The 13807-nt window shown below is 39.6% G+C and overlaps 1 protein-coding gene across 14 annotated transcripts in view; it reads right to left on the bottom strand.

Annotated features, from left to right (window-relative positions):
- Positions 1 to 13807, bottom strand: part of LOC129025937 (neuroligin-4, X-linked) — a 292127-nt gene that overhangs the window by 204439 nt on the left and 73881 nt on the right. For all 14 annotated transcript variants that reach the window (XM_063661009.1, XM_063661012.1, XM_063661007.1 and 11 more), the window contains one exon: positions 1549 to 2127. In XM_063661009.1, the coding sequence (XP_063517079.1) occupies positions 1549 to 2020 (472 nt within the window). In that variant the 5' untranslated portion in view covers positions 2021 to 2127. The remainder of the gene's footprint in view (positions 1 to 1548; positions 2128 to 13807) is intronic.

The raw sequence follows: 13807 nt of genomic DNA, 5'->3' as shown, positions 1-13807 counted from the left end.
TTTTACTTTTGTTTTAAATAGTTCCTTTATGAGAAAGACCTTGACCCAGGTGGCTGCTCAAACGAGAACCCTAATCGATTTTGACAGCTCTTTCTCATCACACACATGCACAAAGGGGACTATTAGGCACTGAGACAGCTCAGAACACCCTATGGAAGTACAGCATCCAAACGTCAGTTTGACTCCTTCAGTCACATTCAGACCTGGATTTTATGAGATGTTTGGGAGATCTGTCACCCTATTGAGAAGGGCAATATTCCAGAAACCACTAATATGATGAAGCAGAGTCCTTTAATTTTTAACTCTGAACTGTTCCTTGTAATCTCAATGACAATTTGTAATCTCAATGGCACACAACCCTGGTCTAGTTTGTCATGACACTCTACTTAGACTACCTGGCAATTACCTGGAGAGAGAGTAATCTGACAAATGCAATAATATTTTGGAGATCAATGAATTAATGTAAATATTTATTTAATACTTTCAGCCAAATTTTGCTGAAAAATATTTTCCAGGGATTAAAGTTTAAAGAACAATGAGAAGAAAAAAATTCTCCATAAAAGTAATTTATCACATTCTCCACGAAGAACTTCATGCAAAAGACAAGCTCTAGTTTCTACATTAGATACGTCTATCATTCTCACAAATTAGTTCCTTTCTTTCCAGATATATTTTGTTCTCTGTTGTCCTTTCTCCTCATCTAAAAATGGTATATGGAAATGCTAACTGGGAAATGTGATACCACTGTGGCATAACTTTGGTTATTCTTCCAAGAAAATCTGAATTTGAAACCATAGAGACATAAAGCTCTTCATGTTTTACTAACATTAGGTTAATATATTAAATGTTATTGTGTTTACAGACTTTCATTGGTGTTTTATAGAAAAAAGGAAATTTTTAAAAATACAAACACATTAGTGTCTAATGTAGCTAGAATCATCTGAATATATTTTGTCATTTGATTGTAGTGGATCTTGGAAGAAAACAAAGTCCAAATTTACATTAAGAAAACGGATTCTAAACAATGAAATCCTATCATTGTATGAACTACCTCTTGCTTATATATTAAAAAAAATAAAGTTTTTCTTTGAAAACTCAGAAAAGGTGCTAATATCTCAAGTCATTATGGCAGAAAGAACCATTTTCTCTATCTTTCAGGTTGCAAACTGGAGCATGGTAGTGTACTTAATTCTATTTTTTTTTCTATAGATTCATTCCTTTACAGATGATTCAGGTATAACATGCAACACTATATGCTCATATTAATTTTCATCTGCAAATAAAATCATAAAATGTTAATTAGGTAACATATGAAAATAATTAAAGTCATTGTTTATAGTTTTGTCCATCCAGTAGATGGCCCAATATATACAAGTGGAACACGTGGTAAGCTGCTGCAAGAATTGCATTTGGAATATGAAAAATAAATTAAAATAAAATAAACAGGTTATAGAGAAGATCATGCACGAGATATTATAAAACCCTCCTGGCAAATCTCTCTACACACTGCCCAAGAAGTATTGTTTTCTGTTCCAATGAGGTACTTACCATCTTCCGTGGGCACATAGATGTTTAAATAAAGGCAGTCTTCATTTTGATCTTGAACATAGGTCATCAAAGTATCCAAACTGGAGGTAAACCAGATAGGCAGCATGTCATGCAATAAGTATCTCTCATTCAGGTGCTGGGGGCACACAGCAGCAAACTGAGTAGCATTTCGGATGCCAGTCCAGGAGGACGGGGATTCTGGGGGCTGAAACCGCCTCTCTCCAGTGGGGGGTGAGGCATAGGGGACCCCTAAGTACTGCTCCACTGGACCCAAGATCTCACTGGGTAACGGTGTTCTTAGGCCCCGGATTTTGCCATAATTTGTGTTGACAACTGGATACTGTGCTTGGCTGTCAATGAGGGTGAACTTGATGGCAAGAGCAGTTATCCACAGGAGGACATTGGAGTTTAACATGACACAGACGGAGGTGAACAACAAAGGGAGCCATAGCAGTCCCTGGGGCTGCGACATGATTCAAATCCACATCCACATCTGAAGCTAAGTGAGGTGGCTCCAAGGAGACAAAGCTCAGAGGTGAGCCTGCAGAGAGATAAGTCTTTCGAAAACTCCAATGCAGCCTAAAGAAGGGAGAAAGCAGACAAGAAAAATGAAGCCACACAGTGACCACCTAGAACACTGGCTGGTTCTTCCATGAAATCCACAACATCTCTATGAAATTCCTATTCATTTGTATAGGAATGTGTATAGAGCCATCTCCACATAGACGACAATAGCAAAAACATAACTTGTCTTTAATATTACTTTTTTTAGAGATGGTGTCTTGCTACATTGCCAAAGCTGCAGGGCAGTGGTGCTATCACAGCTCACTGCAGCCTCCAACTCCAGGGCTAAACCCATCCTCCCACCTCAGCCTCCCAAGTAGCTGGGACTACAAGCATGCACCAGTATGTCTGGGCAATTCATTGGAATTTTTGTAGACATAGGTGTCTCTATGTTATCCAGGCTGGCCTAAAGAGATCCTCCTCAATCAAACTTTCAAAGTGTTCGGATAACACGCGTCAGTCACCATGCCTAGTGTCGATCACTTTTCTTAATCCCGGCTGTACATCCTGTCACCAGGAACAATGCCTGACATTTAGAAAACACTCATCACATCTGTGTTGAATGAACAAACAGATGTTCAAGAATTGTATAGGTTATGCAGGTGATAATAACACCACCTACCAATTTCACTATTGTTTACCAGACTGGTTATCAGAAGAACTTTTTCTCAAATGTTTAAGGCAATTTTCACTCTTTCCTAAGGGGATATACATGCAGAACTAAAAGTTTTCCAGTAGGAGCAAAATAGAAGCATGCATCCAGGCCATCCTGTCATCGTGATGTGGATATTTATCAGGCCACAAGGGGAAAATCATCAAACAAAAAGAGTGTAGACTTTGGACACAAATTTTCCTTGTTCTAGTCAAGTGCACATATATATTTAGGCTACATACTTCACTGTTCTGAATCTCAGTTTCTTGTAAAAAAAAAAACTGTTCAAGATGGTGCATTTCAAGTACATGCTGCAGTGCTGGTCTCTTGAAGACTTCTTTCATAACTAAAAGTGCTGATGCAATTATCCTGACTTTGCAGTAAGCCACTGCATGCCTGAGAGGGTATCCTCTTCACCCTGCACCCCGTTTAAAAAAGCTGAGGCTACATTTGAGTTACTTTCCCACCGAGCCTGGAGTCAACTTTTAAAGGGTCACCTTTAAAAGACATCAATTTGTCTCTACATGGATAATATGACTATCCCTAGAGAAATCGCTGCTCCTGTGACAATAAAAGAATGTTGTGCAGCAATGGACAGTATGTTAAATGATCCTGTAGGGACAGAAAACATTTCACTAGGTGTCACAAGGTGGGTGTGTTTAGAGTGTTCTTCATCTCAAAGTAAGCAAATGTGTTTCTGAGGAATTTGTGGGTTACTCAGAGCATTTGCATCAGAAAATAGTTATCCATTTCATTTAAGTAATCAATTGAGCAGAATACATCACATGGCTTTTTTTTTTTAAATAAAACATTGGAACTGGATCTATCACAGAACAATAATACCATTGGCAGGAAATTCCATCGTACATGACATCCTGGGAAAAGTTCAACAGAGTTAGATGAAAATGCACTGAAAATCTGGGCTGTAACTTTGAAAGTGACAAATAGCATGTCACCAAATGGCTAATTTAGAATCTCACCAAATGGCTGATTTAGGTGTTTGCTTCTATCTCTGAATTCTACTATAGACAATATTTGGATGTCTGCCATGCAGCAATCCCATTTCTGAATAATTAAGAGATAGACAAGAAAAACAAAGAGGTGATGTCGTGTTTGGTTGCTTCTTTTTTAACTAGAAGATTTTTAACTAGAGGTAGCTGTTACTTTCGGAGCCTTCCCCAAGAGAGTAAGTGAAAGCATCATGTTTTTTATAACTTTTATTTTGGCTTCAGTGGTAGGTGTGCAGGTTTGCCATACAGGTAAACTTATGTCACAGGCATTAGTTGTACTGATCATTTCATCACCCAGATACTAGGCCTCTTTCCCAATAAATATTTTTCCTAATCTTCTACCTCCTCTCACTGCCCACCCTCCAATATGCTATTTCTATTGTTTCCTTCTTTGTGTTCATAAGTTCTCATTTCTAGCTCCAACTTACAAGTAAGCATATGCAGTATGTGGTTAACTGTTTCTGCATTAACTTGCTAAGGATAATAGCCTCGAGTTCCATCCATATTCCAGCAAAGGACATAATCTCATTCTTTTTTACCACTGCATACTATTCCATGGTATATATGAACCACATTTTCTTTATCCAGTCTGCCACTGTTGGGCATTTAGGTTGATTCCATGTCTTTGCTATTGTGAGCAATGAGGCCATCAATTTGTAATTCAGATAAATCTGCATCCTGGGATGCTATCTTTGTGAACTGAGGGAAGCAAGTCAGTCTCTGCAGACTACTAAAAAGGTAAAATAGTGTGTCCCACCTGCTTCATGAAATTGTGCAGAGCAGGAAGGGAGCATATATAGGCAAAGGCTGAAGAGCACAGCAGATGCCCAGTCAACATAGACAACATGCTGCCATGTTCACCACAGTCCTGCAAGAAAGACTTCTCGGTACAGGGACACAAGGTGGTATTAGTTCACTGTTAGTACTAAGTAGGCTGGCAGCAGATCATTCAAATTCGTTAGGCATCACTTTACCAATTTACTATTTGGAATTTCACATACTATTTAATTTAATCCCACGTAGCTGTAAAGAATTTGGTATTACACACTATCCCAGGTTGGGATTAAATGAGATAGTATGTAACCTCAAAGTATTGCACAGTTGCTGGAACAGACAGCTCAAGTGGAATTCAGTGGGTAGATTTCTTCCCAGGTTTACAAAGTCAGTTCCATGAGGAATTCCAGCCCATGCCTTAAATTCTCAAACTCAATGTGAGTGAGACTATGACTCACATATTGGTTATGACTGACCCAGCTGTATGATCAAATCCCTCCTCTGTCTAAATCTATAACCCACAAGGTCCTGATGGGCAGTGAGCGATTATAAACTAGCAGCAAACTAAGAAGATAAGCCCAAGGGCACCTGTACACTTCCTAAGTCTAAGTTAGGCATTCACAATATTCACAGGTTGAGAGCTACCTTTTTTTATTCCCTCATTTTTTGAAATTTAGCAAATTTGCAAATAATTGCTATAGTCTGAAGCCCAGCATTGCCACATCTCAGCACAAATGACAATGATTTGTGAACCATATGATTCTTTGTTGTGGAGATGCCACCTCTACATTGTATGGTATTTTGCAGCATTCCCAGTTTCTACTCACTAGATGATAGTGGCACCTCCTACCCAGTTTTAACTGTGGAAAATATCTCCAGACAGTGCTGAATGACCCCTGGTGGCCAAAACTGCCCACAAGCGAGAATTACTCGTCTAAGCCATCAAGCATAAAATGATAGTGGCTGTGCAAATGATTAAGTGTCTGTAGGTACATTTAGAGAATATAATTAGTGCTGCCGTGTATGTATGTGTGTGTAGTGTGTGTGAGTGTGTGTGAAAATATACTAATATAGAAAATTAGGCAAGATCTGGCAGGATGGCCAAATATGAACAGCTCTGTTCTGCAGCTTCCAGTGAGGCAAATCAGAAAGTGGGTGATATCTGCATTTCCAACTGAGGTACTCAGTTCATCTCATTGGAACTGGTTAGACAGTGGATGCATCCCACGGAGGGTGAGCAGAAGTAGAATGGGGCACTGACTCACCCAGGAAGTACAAGGGGACAGGTACCTCCCTCCCCTAGCAAATGGAAACCATGAAGGACTGTGATATGCAGCCCAGATACTATGCTTTTCCCATAGTTTTTGCAACCTGTAGAATAGGAGATTTCCTCAGGTGCCTATACCAAGGCCCTTGGTTTCAAGCACAAAACTGGGCGGCCATTTGGGCCAACACCAAGCTAGCTGCAGGAGTTTTTTTTTCATAATTCAGCAAGACAGAACATTTCACTCCCCTGGAATGAAGGCTGAAGCCAGGGAGCCACGTGGTCTTGTTCAGCAGATTCCACCCTCATGGAGCCCAACAAGCTAAGATCCAATGGCTTGAAATTCTTCCTGGCAGCACACTACTCTGAAGTCCATCTGAGACACTCAAGCTTCATGGGGGGAGGGTTGTCTGCCATTACGGAGGCTCCAGTAGGAGGTTTTCCCCTCACAGATTAAAAAAAGCAGCCTGAAATTTCAGCAGAACCCACCAGAGTGCAGCAAAGCATCTGTGGCCAGACTGCCTCGCTAGATTCCTCCTCATGGCAGGGCATCTCTGAAAGAAAGGCAGCAGCACCAGTCAGGGACTTAGAGACAAAACATCCATCTCCCTGAAAGAGAGCACCTAGGGAAAGGGACAGTTTTGGGCATAGCTTCAGCAGAATTAAACTGCTCTGAGGAGGGCAGTGGATCTCCAGGCACAGCATTTGAGCTATGCTAAGGAAGAGACTGCCTTCTCAAGTGGGTCCCTGACCCCCTTGCCTCCTGACTGGGAGACACCTCCCAGGACGGGTCGACAGACACTTTATACAGGAGAGCTCCAACTGGCATCTGGCTTGTGCCCCTCTGAAACAAAGCTTCCAGAGGGAGAATCAGGCAGAAGTCTTTGCTGTTCTGCAGCCTCTCCTAGTGATACTCAGGCAAACAGCATCTGGAGGGGATCCAGGAGACCAGACCCAGCTCAGTGCAAAGACTCAAATAGACTCAAAACAAAAAGATGGAGGAAGATCTACCAAGCAAATAGAAAGAAAAAAAAAAAAAAAAAAGCAGGGGTTGCAATCCTAGTCTCTGATAAAACAGACTTAAACCAACAAAGATCAAAAGAGACAAAGAAGGCCATTATATAATGGTAAAGGGATCAATTCAACAAGGAGAGCTAACTATCCTAAATATATATACACCCAATACAAGAGCACCCAGATTCGTAAGCAAGCCCTTAGAGACCTACAAAGAGACTTAGACTCCCACACAATGTTAATGGGAGACTTTAACACCCCACTGTCGATATTAGACAGATCAACGAGATAGAAGGTTAACAAGGATATCCAAGACCTGAACTCAGCTATGCAAAAAGCAGACCTAATAGACATCTACAGAACTCTACACTACAAATCACCAAAATACCTATTCTTCTCAGCACCACATCACACTTATTCTAAAATTCACCACATAATTGGAAGTATAGCACTCCTCAGCAAATGCAAAACAACAGAAATCAAAATAAACTGTCTCTCAGACCACACTGCAATCAAATTAGAACTCAGGATTAAGAAACTCACTCAAAACCACACAACTACTTGGGAACTGAACAACCTGCTCCTGAATGACTACTGGGTAAATAATGAAATGAAGGCAGAAATAAAGATGTTCTTTGAAACCAATGAGAACAAAGACATAATGTACCAGAATCTGTGGGACACATTTAAAATGGTGTGTAGAGGGAAATTTATAGTACTAAATGCCCCCACAAGGGAAAGCAGGAAAGATCTAAAATCGATACTCTAACATCAGAATTAAAAGAACTAGAGAAGCAAGAACAAATTCAAAAGCTAACAGAAGGCAAGAAATAACTAAGATCAGAGCAGAACTGAAAGAGATAAAGACACAAAAAATCCTTCAAAAAAATCAATGAATCCAGGAGCTGATTTTTTGAAAAGATCAACAAAATTGATAGACTAGTAGCAAGACAAACAAAGAAGAAAAGAGAGAAGAATAAAATAGATGCAATAAAAAAACGATAAAAAGGATATCACCAATGATCCCACAGAAATACAAACTACCATCAGAGAATACTATAAATACCTCTACACAAATAAATTAGAAAATCTAGAAGAAATAGATAAATTCCTGGACACATACACCATCCCAAGACTAAACCAGGAAGAAATGGAATCTGAATAGACCAATAACAGGCTCTGAAATTGAGGCAACAATTAATAGCCTACTAACCAAAAAAAGTCCAGGACCAGATGGATTCACAGCTGAATTCTACCAGAGGTACAAAGAAAAGCTGGTACAATTCCTTCTGAAACTATTCCAATCAATAAAAAAAGAGGGAATCCTCCCTAACTCATTTTATGAGGCCAAGAACTTCCTGATAGCAAAGGCTGGCAGACACACAACAACAAAAAAAGAGAATTTTAGACCAATATCCCTGATGAACGTTGAATATCCTCAACAAAATACTGGCAAACTGAATCCAGCAGCACATCAAAAAACTTATCCACCATGATCTAGTTGGCTTCATCCCTGGGATGAAAGGCTGGTTCAACATATACAAATCAATAAACGTCATCCATCACATAAACAGAACCAATGCCAAAAGCACATGATTATCTCAATAGATGCAGAAAAGGCCTTTGACAAAATTCAACAGCCCTTCAAGCTAAAAATTCTCAATAAACTAGGTATTGATGAAACATATCTCAAAATAATAACTAGGTATTGATGAAACATATCGCAAAATAATAAGAGCTATTTTTTACAAACCCACACCCAGTATCATACTGAATGGGCAAAAACTGGAAGCATTCCTTTGAAAACCAGCATAAACAAGGATTCCCTCTCTCACCACTCCTATTCAACATAGTGTTGGAAGTTCTGGCCAGGGGAATCAGGCAAGAGAGAGAAATAAAGGATATTCAATTAGGAAATGAGAAAGTCAAATTGTACCTGTTTGGAGATAACATGATCATATATTTAGAAAACCCCATTGTCTCAGCCCCAAATCTCCTTAAGCTGATAAGCAACTTCAGCAAAGTCTCAGGATACAAAATCAATTATATACACCATTAACAGACAGAGAGCCAAATCATGAGTGAACTCCCATTCACAATTGCTACAAAAAGAATGAAATACCTAGGAATACAACTTAAAAGGGATGTGAAGGACCTGTTCAAGGAGAACTGCAAACCACTGCTCAATGAAATAAAAGAGGACACAAACAAATGGAAGAATATTCCATGCTCATGGATAGGAAGAATCAATATCATGAAAATGGCCATATTGCCAAAAGTAATTTATAGATTCAATGCCATCCCCATCAAGCTGCCAATGACTTTCTTCACAGAATTGGAAAAAAAAAAACCAAAAACTACTTTAAAGTTAATACAGAACCAAAAAAGAGCCTGCATTGCCAAGACAATCCTGAGCAAAAAGAACAAAGGGGGAGGCATCACACTACCTGACTTCAAACTATACTACAAGCCTGTAGTAACCAAAACAGCATGGTACTGGTACCAAACAGATATATAGACGAATGGAACAGAACAGAGGCCTCAGAAATAACACAAACATCTACAACCATCTAATCTTTGACAAACCTGACAAAGACAAGAAATGGGAAAAGGATTCCCTCTTTAACAAATAGTACTAGGAAAACTGGCTGGCCATATGTAGAAAGCTGAAACTGGATCCCTTCCTTACACCTTAAACACAAATTAATTCAAGATGTATTAAAGACTTAAATGTTAGACCTAAAACCATAATAACCCTAGAAGAAAACCTAGGCAACACCATTGAGGACATAGGCATGGGCAAGGACTTCATGATTAAAATACCAAAGCAATGGCAACAAAACCCAAAATAGACCAATCAGATCTAATTAAACTAAAGAGCTTCTGCGTGGCAAAAGAAACTACCACCACAGAGAACAGGCAACCTACAGAATAGGAGAAAATTGTTGTAATCTACCCATCTGACAAAGGGTTAATATCCAGAATCTACAAAGAACTCAAATAAATTTACAAGAAAAAGCAAATAACCCCATCAAAAAGCGGGCAAAGGATATGAACAGACACTCCTCAAAAGAACACATCTATGTAGCAACAGACACATGAAAAAAATGCTCATCTTCACTGGTCATTAGAGAAATGCAGATCAAAACCACAATGAGATACCATCTCACACCAGTTACAATGGCAGTCATTAAAACGTCAGTGAACAACAGATGCTGGAAAGGATGTGGAGAAATAGGAACACTTTTACACTGTTGGTGGGAGTGTAAATTAGTTCAACCATTGTGGAAGACAGTGTGGTGATTCCTCAAAGATCAAGAACTAGATTTACCATTTGACCCAGCCATCCCATTACTAGGTATATACCCAAAGGATTATAAATCATGCTGCTATAAAGACACATGAACACATATGTTTATTGCAGCAGAATTCACAATAGCAAAGACTTGGAACCAACCCAAATGTCCATCAATGATAGACTGGATTAAGAAAATGTGAGACATATACACAATGGAATACTATGCAGCCATAAAAAAGGATGAGTTCATGTCCTTTGCAGGGGTGTAGATGAAGCTGGAAACCATCATTCTCAGCAAACTGTCACAAGGACAGAAAACAAAACACCGCATGTTCTCATTCATAGGTGGAAATTTAACAATGAGATTATCTGGGCACAGGGCGGGGAACATCACACACGGGGGCCTCTCAGGCACTAGGGGACTTGGGGAGGGATAGCATTAGGAGAAATACCTAACGTAAAGGATGAGTTGATGGGTGCAGCAAACCAATGTGGCACATATACACCAATGTATCAAACCTGCAGGTTGTGCACATGTACCCTAGAACTTAAAGTAAAATAAATAAATAAATAAATAAAACTGGGCAGCCGTTTTGGCTGACACTGAGCTAGCAGCAGGAGTTTTTTTTTTTTTTTTTTTTTGGTTTTGTTTTTCTTTCTTCCGTGCCCCAGTGCTGCCTGGAACCCCAGTGAGACAGAACTGTTCACTCCCCTGAAAAGGGGGCTGAGGTCAGGGATCCAAGTTGTCTTGCTCAGTTGATCTTGCCCTCTCAGAGCCCAGTAACCTAAGATCCAATGGTTTGAAATTCTCACTGCCAGCACAGCAGTCTGAAGTTGACCTGGGTCACTCGAGTATGGTGCAGGGAGGGGTATCTGCCATCACTGAGGCTTTAGTAGGCAGTATTCCCCTCATAGTGTAAATAAAGCCTCCGGGAAATTCAAACTGGGTGGAACCCACCACAGCTCAGCAAAGCTGCTGTAGCCAGACTGGCTCTCTATACTCCTCTTCTCTGGGCAGGGCATCTCTGAAAGAAAGACAGCAGCACCAGTCAGGGCTTATAGATAAAACTCCCATCTCCCTGGGACAGAGCACCTGGAGGAAGGGATGGCTGTGGGTGCAGCTTCAGCAAACTTAAACGTTCCTACCTATGGCTTGAAAGAGAGAAGAAGATCTCCCAGCACAGGACTTGTGTTCTACTAACAGACAGATTGCCTGCTCAAGGTGGGTCCCTGACCCAAGTGCCTCCTGACTGAGAGACACCTCCCAGCTGGGTTCAATGGACACCTCATATAGGAGAGCTCTGGTTGACATCAGGTGGCTACCGCTCTGGGAAGAAGCTTCCAGAGGAAGGAGAAGACAGCAATCTTTGCTGTTCTGCAGCTTCTGCTGGTGATAGCCAGGAAAACAGGGTCTGGAGTGGACCTCCAACAAACTCTAGCTGACCTGCAGCAGAGGGGCCTGACTGTGAGAAGGCAAACAAACAAACAGAAAGCAATGACATTAACATCAACAAAAAAGACACCCATGCAAAAATCCCATCTGAGGGTCACCAACATCAAAGATCAAAGTTAAATAAATCTGTGAAGATGAAAAATAAAACAGTGCAAAAATTCCGAAAATCTCAAAAACCAGAATCCCTCTTCTCTTCCAAAGGATCATAACTCCTCACCAGCAAGGGAACAAAACTGAACAGAGAATGAGTTTGACAAATTGACTGAAGTGGCTTCAGAAGGTGTGAAATAACAAACTCTTTTGAGCTAAGGGAGCATCTTCTAACTCTGCAAGGACACTAAGAATCTTCATAAAAGGTTACAGGAACTGCTAGCTAGAATAACCAGTTTAGAGAAGAATATAAATGACACGATATAGCTGAAAAACAAAGCACGAGAACTTCCTGAGGCATACACAAATACAAATAGCTGAATCGATCAAGGAAAAGAAAGTATATCAGAGATTGAAGATCAACTTAATAAAATAAAATGTGAAGACAAGATTATAGAAAAAATGAATGAAAAGGAATTAAGAAAGCCTCCAAGAAATATGGGACTATGTGAAAACATCAAACCTATGTTTGACTGGTGTACTTGAAAGTGACCAGAAGAATGGAACCAGTTAGTAAACACACTTCAGGATGTTATCCAGGAGAACTTTCCCAGCCTAGCAAGAAGTCCAACATTGAAATTCAGGAAATAAAGAAAACACCACAAAGATACTCCTTGAGTAGAGCAACTCCAAGACAAATAATAGTCAGATTCACCAAGGTTGAAACAAAGGAAAAAATGTTAAGGGCATCCAGAGAGAAATAGCAGGCTACCTAAAAAGGGGAGCCTATCAGACTAATAGCAGATATCTCTGAAGAAACCCTATAAGCCAGAAGAGAGTGGGGGCCAATATTCACCATTCTTAAAATAAAAATAAAAATAAAAAATAAAAAAACAGAATTTCATATCCAGCCAAACTAAGCTTCATAATTGAGGGAGAAATAAAATCCTTTACAGAGAAGCAAATGTTGAGGGATTTTCTGACCAGCAGGACTGCCTTTAAAGAGCTCCTGAAGGAAGTACTAAATATGGGGGGGAAAAAAAAAAAGATACCAGCCACTGCAAAAACTACCAAAATGCCACTGCAAAAACTACCAAAATGTAAAGACCAATGACACTGTAAAGAAACAGCATCGACTAACATGCAAAATAATCAGCTATCATCATAATGACAGGATCAAATTCACACATAACAAGATTAAAATTACATGTAAATGGGCTAAATGCCCCAGTTAAAAGACACAGACTGATAAATTGAATAAAGGGTCAAGACCCTTTGGTGTATTGTATTTAGGAGACAAATCTGACAGGCAAAGTAAAACATAGGCTCAGAATAAAGGAATGAAGGAATATTTACCAAGCAAATGGAAAGCAAAGAAAAGCAGGGGTTGCAATCCTAGCCTCTGATAAAACAGACTTTAAGCCGACAGAGATCAAAAGAGACAAAGAAGGGCATCAAATAATGGTAAACAGATCAATGCAACAAGAAGAGCTAACTATCATAAATATATATGCACCCAATACAGGAGAGCCCAGATTCATAAAGCAAGTTCTTAGAGACCAACAAAGAGACTTAAGTATACTCCAGCACAATAATACTGGGAGATTTTACCACAACACTGTCAATATTAGACAGATTAATGAGACAAAAACTTAACAAATATATTCAGGACTTGAACTCAGCTCCAGACCAAGCGGACCTAAGACACATCTACGGAACTCTTCACCCCAAATCAACAGAATATATATTCTTCTCAGCACCACATCACACTTATTCTAAAGTGGACCACAAAATTGGAAGTAAAACACTCCTCAGCAAATGCAAAAGAATGAAAATCATAACAAACAGTCTCTCACACAACAGTGCAATCAAATTCGAACCCAGGATTAAGATACTCACTCAAACCCACACAACTACATGGAAACTGAACAACTTGCTCCTGAATGACTACCATAAGGAAATTAAAGCAGAAATAAATAAGTTCTTTGAAACAAATAAGAACAAAGACACAATGTACCAGAATCTCTGAGATACATTTAAAGCACTGTTTAAATGGAAATTTAGAGCACTAAATGCCCACAAGAGAAAGCAAGAAAGATGTAAAATCAACACCCTAACATTGCAATTAAAAGAACTATTC

The sequence above is a fragment of the Pongo pygmaeus genome, chromosome Y (assembly GCF_028885625.2).
Source record: "Pongo pygmaeus isolate AG05252 chromosome Y, NHGRI_mPonPyg2-v2.0_pri, whole genome shotgun sequence".
NCBI lineage: Eukaryota > Metazoa > Chordata > Mammalia > Primates > Hominidae > Pongo > Pongo pygmaeus.
This window is presented reverse-complemented; position numbering and strand designations above follow the sequence as displayed.